The 16,426-nt window shown below is 46.2% G+C and overlaps 2 protein-coding genes across 2 annotated transcripts in view; one reads left to right on the forward strand and one right to left on the reverse strand.

Moving 5' to 3' along the window:
- HAUS2 (HAUS augmin like complex subunit 2) overlaps nt 1-16,426 on the reverse strand; it is a 483,701-nt gene that overhangs the window by 323,398 nt on the left and 143,877 nt on the right. The window lies entirely within an intron of this gene.
- LRRC57 (leucine rich repeat containing 57) overlaps nt 1-16,426 on the forward strand; it is a 213,809-nt gene that overhangs the window by 58,203 nt on the left and 139,180 nt on the right. Inside the window, exon 2 of the mRNA XM_069638776.1 lies at nt 7,540-7,712. Within this exon, the coding sequence (XP_069494877.1) occupies nt 7,629-7,712 (84 nt within the window). The 5' untranslated portion in view covers nt 7,540-7,628. The remainder of the gene's footprint in view (nt 1-7,539; nt 7,713-16,426) is intronic.

Genomic DNA, 16,426 nt, shown 5'->3' on the forward strand with positions numbered 1-16,426 from the left:
AAGCTTTCCTTGAACGGCTGAATGGAAGCTTAGCTCATTGGAAAACGGGTTGAAATCTTAAAAACTGAAATGATGTACAGAAATTCGATGCCTCTGGGAGACTAGCACAATCATGGTATAGTGAGGTGGATTGTTGCAGAACTCCTATCCGCACAAGAAGGGTTGTCACATTAGCTTAGGAACAGGAGTCGTCACAGTTTGTGAGACATAAACACCTCTGGAATATTGAACATACAATTCAGACATGACTGCAACAAGTTCTTCACTGTTCCTGCCAAATAAGGGGATTGAACTCTGTAGACTAAAATTATGAGTTTCATGTTTCCATAGTGTGGGACCTGAACCCACGACCCTGAGTTTAAGAGTCTCATGCTCTACTGACTGGGCTAGGTGGGTGCCACCAACAAGAAGTTAACTGTTTTGGAGTAATGCAGCCTTAACTGCATTATGTAGGAGTTCTGAATTTAACAAAGTCATGTGACTTTAGAGCATGTTGAGGAAGGAATCCTGCAAATCAGTACTTCACCAATGAACATAAACAAATTGCTTCTTGAGTAGACCGAAGTGTGCCTGATAAACGCTGAAAGGAGTTAAGGAAAGGAACCTCTTTCTGTTCACAGGAGTACTTTTGATTTGGGAACAAACCTTTAGACCTATGTATCAACCAGGAATAACCACCACTGTAATAGTAAGGTCATGGAAGAAGCATGTTTTGCTTTGATTCAATGGACTATTCTTCTCTGATTGAGTTAAACCACATTCTCTCTCCTGAAAATCCTAGCAGATAAGGGTGTCTCAAAGTTTTCACCTGTCTCACACTACGCAGAGAAGCCAAACTTTACCAGTATATGCGCTAGCTAATGTCCAAAACGGCACAGAGGTCAAGCAAGAAACCATGCAGAGCAGGGCGTCCAATATAGTTGGACATCCATGGAGCCAGCACAGGGACTGCTTTACAAAAGACTGGGTGGCCAGGGAGCTCCTAAAAAAAGCTGTGTAGATATTGTAAGGAAGGCATGGTATCAAAGCAAGACAGACAGAAGTGATCACAATTCAAGAGTGTTTATTAAACTGTAAAAATGGGTGAGATAAACTCCTAATCTAAACCTAAATCTAAGATGGGACCAAGCTACAACCATCAAATAATAATAATACAGTCCTATTGGAGTCTAGTGAAATACAAAAGTACCTATACCAAGAAAACCTATTGCCAATCATTACTGCAATGCTACAAAATAGTGTGGGATAATGTTCACAAGAAAAGAAAGAAGTGTTTACAAAATAAAGTCAGAGGGTAATGGCTGTGGTCTCCCTTCTCCACGTTTTTAGCATGGGACAAGGCGAGACTTTTGAGCACAGCACACTCCTACCTTCTCTGGCACAAGCAAACAGTTCCTTTTCTCTACACCAGGGCCTTCTTTGCCCAAGTCTCTTCTCATGCCAAGTCTCTTGCTTCAGAGGACCTGACGTGCCAAAACAACAAAACAACGGTTCCTTCTGGTAACCTTCACATAGGGTAATTACTCTTCACTCTTGGATCCCCCTCAGCCAGGCTCTGATCCTCCTCTCGGCGGTTATCCTCCCTCGCATTGGTTAGCCTCCCTCAATCTGGCTCAGACCAACCATTCACTGTGGACATCCCTCAGTCAGGTTGATGCTTATTGTCACATTGTTGTTCAGTTAGCTTCTTCACACTTTTCTCTTGATGTCCCTCAGTCGGGTTCACTATCGCCTTTCAATCAAGTTCCTTATTTGTAATATTCAAGTCAAAAAGGTCCTTTTAAGCAACCACCTTTTAGTTGGGCCCCTCTCATCCAGGCTCAGACCTTCCACAGCACCTGCTAATTTTACACAAAGACTTCTGAATGGCGACTACGTCTATCTGGGTCACTCTGTTATCCTATGGCAAGGTAGTGTCCATTCACAATAACTAGTTTGCATGACGTTCCCCTCTGCTGGGCGCAAACTTGTTTCCCAGTTCCCTCAGTCGGGTTCACAATTCTATTATCCTCAAAAACTTTTGCAAAGTGTCAAGGACTTTTGATTGTGCAATGGGGTTTTGCTTGACCCGTGTATGACCAGCTTGACACCTCAAGTTGGCCTTCCTTAAGGCCTCTTGGTAGTTGTAGTTTCTTTACCGTTTTTTGCTAAACACAGTCTCTTTGTTCAGGAGAGGGGGTACCAGTCAGAGACCGCCGAACAAGCACCCACGTGGCGCCGACCACTCTACCTCTGGTACCAAATTCGTTCACAAAAGACCTCAGTCTCTTAATATTCTTAATGTTGCCACTGCAACCTTAAGTCTTAACACAGTCCGGCCCACTATCAGGCTCTTGCGAATCACCGGCTGTGCTGAACTCGCTGGTGTTTCTTTTGCCACTGGAGTCAAGGACAGTACCACGATGGCAACCGCTTCTCCTCGCCCTGGCTATCGGTGTGGGAGGGTTCCATGTACAGCTGACATCCATCACACCACTCACCAGCTGCGATTCCCAGTCTTATGTTTCTTTTGTCGGAGGCTTTGCTGGTCTGGGTTGAAAAGAGCAAGGGCAACTCCTTCATTGACGTCCTTTCAAGTCGTACCAACCTTTCTCCTCCATTTGAACTGCCGTTCTGGAATAGCCACTTCCTCTTGTGCTCTGGCTTTTATCCCCATGCGGAAGGGAAAGGGCAGTCAGGTGTGTGTGTAGTTGTCGGCAATTGCCTGACTCTGCCTGACCCTTGTATTGGGACATGTCAGGTAAACGGCTCTGGTATTAGTCCGTTGTTGCTCACGGGATGAGAAAGTGTTTGTGTTGGAAAGGGGGGGAGCAGAGTTTCTGAGTATCCTACTGGACAGGATGGGGAAAAGGTGTCATAAGGAAGGGGATACCGCGTCTCACCCTTTGGTGTCCCACTTCCACTCCCCGAAGACCCCCCATCCAGGTGATCCTCCCGCACTGGCCCACCTCCAGGAACTGGATCCAATAGCGATGACCGTGGCCTGGCCACCTGGATGACAGATCCCCGTGGACTAGTAAGTGCGACACCTTCAGGTTTTTCACAATATGTAGCCCCGTTAAGGAGCATAGGAGAAGACTAGATGTGCTCCCCAAGTATGGACAGTCCAAATCTAACCTCAATAGTACTCCTCATCCTTCATAGGAAAACCTTACGCAAAGGTCTTACTATAATGGTATTGAACGCTTATCACAGAAAACTGCACTACTTACCCAAAATATATGGAAAGTGACAAGTGATTTATTTCAGGAAGCCAGAACTTTCCAGCCAGCAAAGCACTAATCAACTAGCACAGCAGTCCCTGGCGTCTGTATGCTGGTACGCCAGCCATGTAGCACGTTCCGTCTGTCTTGGTATTCTAATTCCTGATTCAAGGATCATCACCAGCCTCTCCTAGAAAAGGTGTAGTGAGTAAACTTGTACAGTCAAAGTACAGCACAACTCTGGACACAGAAGAATCCCCTTGAATCGCAAAGGGAGGGTAAGTGGGGCTCGTGAACCTGCACATCAATGTCCTATTCCCACAAACCTGAAACTGAAGCTTCTAACAACCAGAAACTGGAGCCCCTTTGGACTCTGATCAAAGCATCTTAATACGGAGGACAGCAGCTATGAACCTGCACAACAAGGTCTCTACTCCCAAATGACAAACTAATGTGCTTGATAATTATAGCCCCCAGCCTCGGACGTAGCCCAACCATGCCAATAAAGGAGGAGCGGGTATTGAACAAGCACAGACTCTAGGCTGCTAAACCCAGGTAAACGCAAATCCCGAAGGAAACCAAACAAGCATTGGCAAAGTGAAAAGGCACAACAGCTTTAAATGCCTATGAAATACTGTGAGAAACCTGACTGTATTCTCCCACCAACTCTCTCGGGATCTTCCATTCAGGTGGCCAGGGAAGGGCCATCGCTTTTGGATCCCGACCTTGAGGGTGGACAAGCGAGGGAGGATCACCTGAGTGGAGGGTTGCAGGGGATTGGGAGGAGGATACCCGAGGTGAGACATGGTATTTCCCCAGCCCTGAAAACATCTTAATCTATTCTCCTTCAGCTTTTGTGGGGTGTTTACAATCTCACCTCATCTTCCCCTCCCCATTTCCAACAAATACTGAGACGAGGAGAAGGCGACTAAGATCAGTAAATACTACCCATAGGAATAACATGGGGAAAGTAAGGGAAACATGCCCTAGAAAGAACTCTAGTTTTCCCACTAATAGTTAGGCATGGTCCGGCACTCTATAGTAACTACCTACACCTAACTCCACCTGACAGTGTGGTTCACTATAAAAGGTGTGGTCATGCACACAAGAATGAGTGAGCTGGGGATGCAGTCCGGACCTGTGGAGCGCAGGAGCGGAGAGCAGCAGGAACTGCAGGCTGGAGGAGGAAGGCGTGCAGAGACGCTAGCCCGGTGTGTGTCGGCTGTAGCGTGGCAAAGGGAGCCGGAGAAGCGCTGTGTGCATACTGCATGCCAGGTCCGGAAGAGTACTCGTTCCCTTGGGGCCAATGTTGACCCCAAAGGTGCCTGAGGGGCACGTGGTGAGACTCTGACCTCAAGCCCGCACTTCCAGGTAGAACCGCCTCTTTAAACGCAATGCTGCCCTGAGAGTTTCATGGGAAATGTGAGAGAAATTCAGGAGTGTGCGTATGGATGAGAGCGGAGCGGGAGAAAGGCACGGGCAGTAAAAGCGGCACGGAATTGCAAAGAAAGGAAAGCATTCAAGTGGAAAGTACAGCTGAAGGCCAGAGCGAAGCAGATGGCGGAAAGGCTGAGAGCGAAGCAGAAAGCCAGAGTGAAGCTAAAAGCAAAAGCATAAAGGCAGAAAGCGTGAAGCCTAAAGGCATAATATGCAAGCACAAATAAAGTGCAGAGCAAGAAAAATAGATCTGTGCGGAAAGCAAGCAAAATATTGATCAAAATAGAAAGTGAGAGAAAGTGGAAAGAAGCACCAGGGTGCGAGTGTCCCGTAAAGAAAAGGGAGAGGGGCACAAGAAGAGGCAAGGAAAGGTTCCAGGGGCACGAAAAGAAGGAAACCAAAAAGCAGGTGCAAGTGAGCACGGAAAGGGAAGAAGTAGCGGGAAGCATATGAAGAGAAACCAGGTCGGGCCTAGGAAAAGAAAAGAGGCTGGTGTTTTCTAAAGCTTCTGATTCTACCCTATAAAAGGATGGTATAGGAAAAGGCACATTCTATACCATGGAATTTGTGGTTTGAATTAAAGGGGCCTAAATCTGGGAAAAGGCGTCCTGTGAAATTAAGAAAGAACTGACATGTTAAGTTGTGTGTTTGCAAGCTGGGAGAGGCCTAAAACCTGGGGAAAGGAACCCTGAGAGGCCTACCAGGAAAGCCTCCTCATAACAGTGACTTTGTGTTTAAAGGTTGGAAGGGGCCTGAGCTTGGGGAAAGGAACCCTAAGAGGCTCAACCAAGTTAGAAACATAAACAATGAGATAAAAGGTATATCCAATGCGCAGTTCCAGAAAATACGCAATCACATCAGAATATGGAACCAAGGGTCATCTGCCTGTATGCAGGGTTTATTGGTCATGAACAGCCGACACGTGTTTCGACCAATCTGGTCGTTATCAAGGCGTGAATACAGTATTAAAATGAGCAATTGCTCTAAATGATTAGAAAGTAGTAAAGCAGGATAAATACCAACAATTGGTAAAATCTTAGAAAAAGTCAAATGGTAAGGAAATCTGAAATAGCATAGATGCTAATAGCAGTTAAAGGGTCCAATCCCCATAGTAACATTAATGTGTATACCTGAATAGTGAGGGTATACACATTAATGTTACTATGGGGATTGTAACTGCGGCTGTTTATGACCAATAAACCCTGCATACAGGCAGATGACCTTTGGTTCCATATTCTGATGTGATTGCGTATTTTCTGGAACTGTGCATTGGATATACCTTTTATCTCATTGTTTCTGTATTACGTTTCCTGGTGCTTCCTAGGGGGCGCCAGAAAAAGGTTTCGATCGCAGCTGATCCACATACTTATATTAATTAGTGGTATTCACTAGCGCACTGCTACCTTTTGACCCCCAGGTTTTTCTGCTGCAGGTTAGAAACATATTAGTTTTGTTGTACTGTTGAAAGGATTGAAGGGTGGGGAAGGGAACTCCGAGAAAGTTACAAAAGGAACTGTGTTATAATTATTGTATGGTGTTTTGAAACTTGAACGAGCTGAAGCTTGGGGTAGTGAACCCCAAGGAACTTAAAGACATTGGGCCTCGTTACAAGTATTGTGGAAAGGCAACAACGGCGCTGGTAGTGCTACTGGCGCTGTTGTTACCTCTCCGCAACATTACGAGTATGCTCGCGGGTGCCGCTCTGGAACGCCTGGTCAGACCAGGCATGCAGAGCGGCACCCGCGAGCAGTACCGGATGGCAGCAAATAACGGGGCCGTTGTTACCATCCTCCCCATTCCCATTGAGCCCTATGGGGGCTCAATGGGAATGGGGACGTACCGGGTCCGGGTCCCACGAAAGGGATTAACCGGGCCCTCCAAGTTCGCAATGACCTGGTAAGTCCCCTTTTGCAGGACCCGGACCCGGACCCGGGTTTGGGGGTATCCATGCTCTTATTAAGGGCATGGCTACCTCCAAACTCGTAATGAGTCCCATTAAAGGTAGTTGGAATAACTACAAGGGGTCTGTGGAGAAAGTCTTACGAACAGCCCTGTTGATTAAACTCATTTGTGTGACATTGACCAAGCAGTACCTGGTAAGAAGACCCCCTGAAAGCAACCTTGGTTTCCACCTTTTGTTGAACCATTATTATTTTGTTTTGAAAATGCTTCCTATCGCATTTTTGTACAGAGTGAGGGCAAGCATATGTTTAGACAGACAGACTTTTATTTTGGACTATTAGACCACGAAGGCCATTTGAAACATCAGTTAAGGGAATAACCCGTTTAGGGCTAGCCAGGCATTACACCAACCCAGGAACCTTAGTACATTTCAAACAAACCCTCTTGAGTCTGTGTCTCTCTTGATACCATGCCTGACTCACAATACCTTTACACAAGCCAAAACTGTTTGCTTTCCCAATGCGTGTTTCTAATAGGACAACAGATGTGAGAATACACATACTGCATATAAATCAAGTGGATGAAGGTGCACTTGGTTATTTTTATCAAGCCAATGGCCCATTTACAGCTGCAATTAACCCATCAACTCTCGGAAGACTGCTTTCCAAAGAACACTGGTAGGCCTTTGCAGAATGAAAATAGATGTTACTGCATTATGGAGCTAGCTGAAAGAGCTCCCTGTTTCCTTTGCGGTAAGAGACAGGTAGTGGGTGAAAACGGCCACAGGGACTAGCATGGCCAGTGGCAGTCAATAGATGGGTAAATCACCAAACAACATCGGCAGATTGTGTCTCAGTTTCAGACATGCAGATCGTGCCCTCTTTGACTTTCATTACGCTTAATACGTCTGTTGCTTCTCCACAGACAGACTGGCTATATTAAAAACCTCTCCCAGTAAAGCTGTTTAACTCTCTTAATCCTCTTGTACATCTTACAGGCTCCTCAGAACCAGAAAACGGACTGATTGCACCTCAAAGTGCCCGTGCAGCCGGGAGCCTATACTGAGACCTGCATGCTGGGTGTAAGATGGGGAACAGTGCCTTGAAAGCGCACCTGGAGACAGCCCAGAAAACCGGAGTTTTCCAGCTCACAGGGAAAGGATTGCTGGAGGTAAAGGCACAGGAAGACACCTGTTTTGTCCTGCTGTTTGGCACCCGTGGCATTGGTGTGTGTGTGTGTGTGTCTGTGTGTCTGTGTCTCTGAATTCCTTTAATTCGAGAATACTTGAAAGCCAAGGTACTGGGTTTGTTGACTTGCACACCGATAGGCGGTGGTGGCAGTGGGAAAAAAAAGGTACTAGTGGTACTCTGGCTGCATCCAAAAAAGGAGGTAGTGGGATGGTCGGACAGATGGCGGAGGGTTGTTTTGGGTGGCTGGGGGTGTATTTTAAAGTCTGCAGTAATAATGTCTCATATAGTTTACTTACAAAACACACATATTGCATAATAAAGCCACATGTCAACATGTAAATCGTTATAGCAACATGTTAAGACAAAAGAATATAATTGTTGCGGTAATTTTCAAATCCTGAATGGTAAATTATAAGTCTCAGAATGCAAGATAATTCCAACCTGGAAAATCTAGCTTCCCCCACTGTACTTTCAGTGATTTAAGACATGTAATAAAAGAAGATGTGTAATAAACAAAGCTCGATATGCAGATTCTTTGTCACACACCTCCAGCTCGTATTCATGATGTTGAAAACATTGGATTAGTAACTTAAAGCAACTTCATTTTTTTTCCTGTCAAGATATTAGACATCATGAATAAAAACAAATCTTTAAATGGGTGATTTGTGTTCCTCACTTTAACTAGCACAGATTTGCAAGGCAACTGGTGCTATGTAAGCTCTTTGAGTTGGAAATGTTCCATCATGCATATGAAAGGCTCTGCCACTGAATGTGTTTGCAACGTGAGCACCGCAGAGCCTGTGTGTGTCTGCCTAGCTGTGACTTGGGAAACTGGTATGCATGAATGTCCGGCCTCAGCCGATTCTATATTCAGCTTAGGAGAAAGATAGAGAGTCAAGTACGCGTTTCTTGAGCCTTTGAACTAAAGGTACGCTATGTGAAAAGCAAACAAACTAGTTGTACACCGTCCCAATGATTTATATTGCACTTAAATCCCTGCCTGTAGAGGAAACTGCAGTTTTGTATGGTATAGAGAGGGCAATTCACACTAAATAAATATACATTTTTGTAAACGGATCATCTCAAGTTTCAGCCCTGCACTCGAGGGGTAGAACTTTCATGCACTGGGGGGAAAAAGGAACTCTGGCGTTCTGCAGCTATAAAGGCAATCCATACTCCTAGGAATAACAACACAGATACCAGGGTTATAATTAAAATACTGTCTTTATGTAGAGTATGTTTGTGTGTGGTTATTTGTATGGACTAGTCCATCCAGTCCACCATGGGCCTGGAGGGAATGTTGAAAAGCAAAGGAAAAAAGAAAGCATACATTCGTTTTCAGAAAATGATTAGCAGAGTTTGCTAATGAAATGTTTCTTGATGAGCAAGCACACACATTTGATTAGCAATGTTGTACAAAATATTTGTAATGTCATCAGAAGTTATTTGGATCCAAAACAACAAATGAGCATTAATATAGCATTTTTGTGTATTGCTGAAGGACGATATTCGTGAAACGAATTGGGCCTCGCAAATTCTTTAAAATTCCACTTGACCTGCAGGTTAAGTAAATTAGTTTACCTACTCAACCTAAAAAAAATGCACTCGACCCATAGCAAAGGGTGACAAAAATGTAAAATCCGCTTTCTGTAAAAAGGTGCATGTGACCACAAACCCACTTTAGTTTTGGCACACTGCTGCCACCCAGAAGCCAGCTATGCACAGTGAAATGAATGGACACAAATAAAGAGATTAGATAAAAAGGCCCTGAAAACAATTTGCCCAGCTCTCTCCCACAGGTGCTAATATATAATGCAATCATAATCGTAGAGCAAAATGAGCTCTGGGGCTAACTGCAGTGTATTGTATTGCAGTAGATGTGTCGATATACAGTCTGGATGGAACTATTGATTATTCTTTTGCATAAATATCTAGTTAGCCTTGTGTAGTCATTATGTTAGAGGAAGGAATGTAAGAGGCTAAGCAGAGTAGTAGGTGTAGCAGGCAGAGAACTGGCCAAACTAGGTGGAATATTGTAGCTTGCTGCCATCTCACCTTTAGGGTAACAGATATATGCAACCAGCAGGTCAGGTCACAGAACTAGATTTGCCATTAAAAGCAGTTGGCCGTGTGATCATGAAAGGTTTATTAATCAATGTGATGCATTTTCCCCAACAACAGAAAATCTAGTTGTCACTATGAGATTTAGATACACTAACCTAAACTTTACTCTAAACCGTGGAGATAATGCAGTGTTTTACAGAAGCAATACTGTAGTTCTGCATTATACAACAACTTGAATTGTTAGGCATGGAATTGCATGACTAAAAAGTTACACATACTGGTCTTTGCCAAAGAGGATATAGTTAGCTTAATAAATGTATCATCCAGATTACTTCTGGTTTTCAATTGCTTGAAAATGAAAACAATAAATCTTCCCTAACACTTCCAAACAGGTGTTTGGCACTTAAGAGTGAAGGAGAGGATTACTATTGCACTCTCTCTCCATTAGCCCCTTTAAACTTACAGTGAACCGAGAAGAGGGTGGTGAGAGCCTTGAGAGCCAGAAAGGAATTTTTAGTGAGCGGTGTGTTTGCTAACTTTGCTACACACGTGTCAATTTAATTTACAAACTCGCACAATTACATAGCAAATTACTATGCGACACCGCTTATTTTATGCAGTGTTGTGGTTTTTTGCACGATTCATAATCATCCTAAATTACTTCTGATTAGTGAACCCCCGTATGTTCTAGGTCATCACATTAATACACTCCCCAGACATCCTATCCGTAACCTTCGTACTTGTCATAAGGCCATGTTCGGCCTGTAGGCGAGATCGCATGGGACAGTTCCTGCATCACCACCTCCCTCTGAGGACTAGTCCTGTACAACCTCCTAAGGAAAAGGAAGAAAAAAAACATGCGCTGCTGCCCTCATGCACCACTCAAAGCTTTGCCGGAAACAGCATTGCATATCGAACCTCCTTCTTCCGCAGGATGTTTTGCTGCTTGGAAAGCTTTCCTTTGTTCCTGCACCTGTGGGCTAAAGTTTGGGAAGAGATGGATTGTTGCTGACCCCCACCAGAGGTCATTTTTATCTCTGGCAGCCCAGAGCAGTACGTTCCTGTCTCGGTAGTTTAAGATTCGAGCAATGATGGCCCGCTCCAGGTGGTGGCGGGCTTGGCCTCCAGGGATCAGAGCGCACATTCTACCAGGGACATTTAGGAGACCATAGTGCCCTCCAGTACTTCCAGGAGCAGCTTTTGCACACATTTTTCGATGGGGGTGGATTCAGGCACCCCGAGGATACGTACATTATTTCGTCTTGATCTGCCCTCATGGTCATCATTCTTCACTACCACTTTCTTTACTGTTTGCTGGAGTAGTGCGACCTTTCGCTGCAGGACACCATTTTATCCTCCCTGTCACTGATCCTCTGCTCTGCCTCTATCATCCAGCTGCATAATTTGTCGATCTGAATTTCGAAGACATCAACTTTGCATGTGATTTTTGGCTCCAAGGTTGTCCCTGCTGTTCTTGCAGGCTAGTAATGTGTGATTTAGAGCTGCGACATGCAATTGAGAAGGTCCAGGTTACGGTACAGGAGGAAGCTGTGTCTGATCAGCTTTGGCAACTTAGTCCATCTTGGCCTGCTTTTTACTGTTAACCATGGTGGGGCACTGTGGTATAGTCGCGCACAATCATGTGTTTTGCCTGTTTCTCAGTGTCGCCCCCAAACACAATCGATCACTCGTAGATTTCTACTCAGGATCCTACACTGCAGGGGGACCGCCAATGGGCTAAGTGGACCTGGTTGCGCTGTAGAAGGGTCATTCGTGGTCTCCCCTGGGCGATACCTAATCTTAGTACGACCCTCCTCGCCTATCACAGCATCTACTTAATACAGGGCAGCAGCGGGAGCTGGTCTTCACTTGTTATGCCGTGCCCATGCAGACAGCGAGGGGCAACCCCGCACTGCACCAAGTCCCCAGAGCCACCCCAAGTCCAGGAGAGTTGCTGCCCCCTCGGCCAAGGCCCATATCTAGGCGCCGGACCAAGTGTCCATCAGCAACAGTCCCCAATTAGTACAGTGGGCTCCACCCAAGCACCTCACCTGGGTTACACGTCCGGGTGCCACTGAAGGCTCTCAGCAGCAGAGGCGCAGTCTTTAGCCACAGAGGTGCTTGAAGACAACAGCCCCTGCCAGGTCTAGATCGCCCGCGATAAGCTATCAAAGGTGCAGCTGCTACTTGTCTGCCACTCCTCAGTAGTGCCAAGAGGTGGTCTCCCAACAAGTCAACTTACTGAACCACTTTGTGGTGCGGGCACAGTGCCTCCTTCGTCTGAACACTGTCCCCAGCAGTGCCATGCCTTCTTCCACTCCCTCACCAACATGGGCAGTCCAAAGAACATGGTGCAGGCAATGCAGCAGGGAACAAAAGTCTGCAGGCTTGAACCAGGAGCGATTGGGGCTCATCTCTCACTGCCGCTGGTGAGCAGGCAAGGTTGCACACATAAGTGAAGGCCCGCTCAATGACGGGGTAGCTGGTCCCAGCGGACGAGTCTCCTGCCTGGCCAGCAAGGATCTCCCAATGCGCCCCCTCCTTGCGCCCCGCCCCGGGCACGAGATCCAGCAGAAGGGCGCCGTCTCGTGTCAGACCATATGGCGGGCCGCAGGCCCGATCTGCACCGCCCCTAGGCGCTTGAATGAAGAGCTTTGGTAAGGCATGGCACTCGGCAGGGCTGCCGCCGCTCCCATCACTCTCCCCACACAAGTCGCAATAAATTGGTAGGCAAATATGACCAGCAGCGTACTGTCAGGATATTTCCAGCGCAGGCAGCACCCCAGCGCCAACAGCACAGAGGCGCAGCACACCACCAACCAGTGGCCTGCCAGCACCTCACCTGGCCGAACCACGTTCCTCAGTGATGCTCTGAGCCCCGGCCTCCAAACAGCAACAGACTGTGGCCAGTCTCCCGATCGGCCACCAGCAAGTCAGGGAACATGTCGATGGCAAAATGCACAATATTTTTCCCAGGATATGCAAGCCTTCACCGGAGCACTCTCAGGCGGCGGCCATTTCACAGCTGTGCAATAGCCCCACCCAGTGTATTTTATAGCTAAGTATGATAGTGTATTCATAACTGTTAGAAATAGCAAAGTAGAAGCTGAGTAAAGGGTATAGAGGAGGTTATGACATGGGCATGAGATAGCGACAGAAAGTGGGGGCCTGCCTATCCTCTGGCCTCATGCATCAGTGGGTGATACAAGATTAGGGTAGTGTCCATTGCATCACCCCCCCCCCCCCCATGGGTCTCCCTGTGACTCACCAAAGAATAATGGGATGCTGAGCAGATCCCTTTTTAGGAAGAACTCACACCATTAGAAATTTAGACGAGACTAAGAGTTAGGGGTTAGGAATGTTATTTCATTATTAAGAAAAAGAGGGTCCCTGCTGGGATCCCTAAAAAATCCACCTTGGTGTCTATGTCCAATTGAAGTAAGAAAGAACTCAGGGCGTAGCCCAGCTCCTGTTAACAGAAATTTTATTTTACAGGTGCAGCTATCCTCCCTATCGGGCGGTCCTGGGGGGTGGCGGCGTGGTTCCATTGGTGACTGTACCTTGTCTGGGGTAAGGGAGGTGTGCACCCCTTGCCCAGACCACAGCTGGAAAGCAGGGGCTACACTGCTTTTCAGCACAAGTGGTCCAATCTTTGGAATGCTATGATGTGTGCTCGATTCCATTATTGATACTGGCGATACAACGCTAAAACTGTGCCTCTGCATAACACTATTGGTCCAACTTTTAGCACTCCAAAAGTGCTAACGTGCAAATGCTGGGTGTTTAGAGACTCGAAAGTGGCCCAGACAGGGGCGGTGTGAACAGTTTCTCGAAAGCAGTATCATTTAGGCTTCTGCTTGATGCACAGGTTTTAGATGCTAGATTAGAATAGCAGAGAGCTCTCCAGGCTTATTATGCCATGCCCATCATTGCCATTGCACTGACGTTGCTGGCTCGTAGTGCAACTGCTTTTTATGTGTAGCCTAATGTGTGATGCATGGCCTGCATTGAGTTACAGAGCCTTCCAGGGCTTTAATGAAAGGCAGAAAAATTGCCTAAATTCAATATTAAATTGGTTGCCACTAGTGCTTCTGCCGCGGTGAAGCAGCTTCAAAGATGTGGGAGGTTGGCACGTGTGTGCTCTAGAGAAGAGGCGGGACAGAAGAGCGAGGAGGAGGCAGTGGGAGGAGGGCATCATGTTATATTAGTTTTCTGCATAGCACTTCTACCCTTGTGATGCACTTCTACCCTTGTGATGCACCTTCAAAGTGCTAAAAAAGGAAGCCAATGACGATATATGGGGTGCTTGGTGTAGGAGTTATGATGGTCAGGTGTGTCTGCCTGTGAAGGGTATATGAGGATCCGTTGAAGGGTTGTACGAGGATCTGATGATGTTGGGGGGGGAGGTTTATCTGCTGAACTGCCATATTGTTAACCCCATATATAGTCTGCTTTTTATTCTGAATTACATACAGACTGCTGTGTCTGATTGGCCTTCCTTTCATTTGCATGAGATCCAAAAGTGGTGCCAATTGGGATGGATATGGTAGCCAAATGTTCTCAGAATGCTGCTGATGGGTTTCATGAAAATGTTTGAGACCCTTTAATAATGTTATGTTGCCTAGACATGTCTTGCAGGTGCTTGCTGCAGAGATCTGGGTTGCCGAAAGGCCATAGTCTGGCATTGCTTGCAAAGTAACCATCCATTGCAACATTAGGAAACCTACAGAGAAGCAGAGTTGCTATGGAAACCTATTTATCTTTCTAAGGGAGAGGCTTCTTTGGGTTTGGATGCCCTTTGTGTGAGGCTGGAGTGTACTTTCCGGTCCGGTGCAATTGGCAACAATGGTAGGCTCTCCCATTTACTCATTAAGCATTTAAATATGGTGATAAGATAGCAGATTGCTTATTTGCCTGGCTTTTACAAAAAGACATCACCTGAGCACAAAACACATGCTCCCTTCGAAAGTTTGCACATCCAACCTGGCTACATCCCCCTCTCTCATATCCCTTCTAAGAGACCGCCAGTTCTAGGAACCTTTTCCTATCCCTTCTGTGGTCAGCTGGGACAGAGCCAGCCTCAAATTAGGGAGGCTGGATGCCAGTTTTGAAAGCTGGTCGCGAGTGGTGCCATTAAACATTATGCTGTTATCCCATAGTCCGCTTTCTTTGATCTGTGAAAAACCAGAGGGTGTTTCACAACCTAGTCCCTGGGGATCTCGTACTCAGGTGGCCAGTGGAACACCATCGCTTTTGGATCCCAACCCTGCGGGTGGACAAGCCAGGGAGGATTACCTGGGTACAGGGTCCTCGGGGAGTGCGGAGAAGCACCCAATGGCGAGACATGGTATCCCCCTTTTTCACAGCCCATCTAATCACTAGTCCCATTTATTTTATGGGAAAATACAACTCCCGTAATTCCTCCCTTCTCCCCGGACAAAAGTACTGCACCAAAGAAGGTGAGGAATGAGGTTAGAAAGATTGCCTCCTCTGACTTGCATTGGTCCTGTCCCTGTAATGATGGCAGGCAGAGTCAGGCATTTAACGCCAACAGTTCACATCTACCACCTAGTAGCACTCCCTGTGAAGATAAAAGGTGGGGCACACAAGCACACCTTGACCTAGGCTGGGGACGAGAAGGAACAGCTCTTCCAAAGCTGTTGCAAACCAGGCTGTGGAAGGTAGAAGGTTAATGGGGCTGATCTGCAGTGGAACAGATCAAGAGAGAGCCAGGCAAGATTTCATGTTTTCGGGAGACCACAAGCGTTTGGAAAACAAAGCCAAGCGAACGGAGAAAAGAAACCATTAAGTTGTCCGAACGCGGCCCGCGGCCTTTCCGGGTGAATGGCGAAGTTGGGGAGGAGCAGAAGAGGCACTGGTAACAGCCTTGAGCTGCAGAAATGAGATTAAACAAATCAAATTAACATAACCAGTGAGTTATCAAGGGAAACAAAAGTCTGGTTGATGTTAAAGGGAAAGTGACTGTAAATTGTAAAGTTGAAGGTTGCGTGTGTGCCGGTAAAACGCAAATGAAGAGGACGATGGTTAAAAGGCAAAGATACAAAGTAGCAGAGTGGTCCTGCGAGAGAAAGTAAAACATTTGAAAGTCTCTGTGAAATGTTTATGGAATGTAAAAAATATTGCAAGCAGAGGGGAAAAAGGAAACCGCAGAAAGGAAAGAGGAAAGTGATATTTGTCAACTGTGAAATACGGCTAGAGGGCAAATTGTGAACTGTGAATTATGACAAGAGGGCAAAAGCAAACGAAAACTGTGGCGAAAGGCCAAGAAGGCAAGTGAGAGAGAATAGAACTAAAAGTACTAAGAGGCATTGGTGCTACCAGAGAAAATTTCAAATTAAAGGATTGTTGAAAGAGAAGTCGAAGTGGTAAGTCAGAGGTCTATGTAAATTCCTTGCAGTCTCGTCTTTGACAGTGAGAAAGATATATGAGATAAAAACATGGGGACGGGAACCCCCACGAAAGCAAGACAGGCTCGAGCCCGGCAGTGGAAAGCCTGTGCAGCACTATAAGAAATTGAGAATATATGAACTGAGTAGTAATGGCAAAGCGGGTTTAGCCTCAAGAAATTATTGAGCTATTGGAAATTGAAAGCCTAAGAGTGAACTGTTC

This window comes from Ambystoma mexicanum, chromosome 14 (assembly GCF_040938575.1).
Source record: "Ambystoma mexicanum isolate Mex_15411 chromosome 14, UKY_AmexF1_1, whole genome shotgun sequence".
Classification (NCBI taxonomy): domain Eukaryota; kingdom Metazoa; phylum Chordata; class Amphibia; order Caudata; family Ambystomatidae; genus Ambystoma; species Ambystoma mexicanum.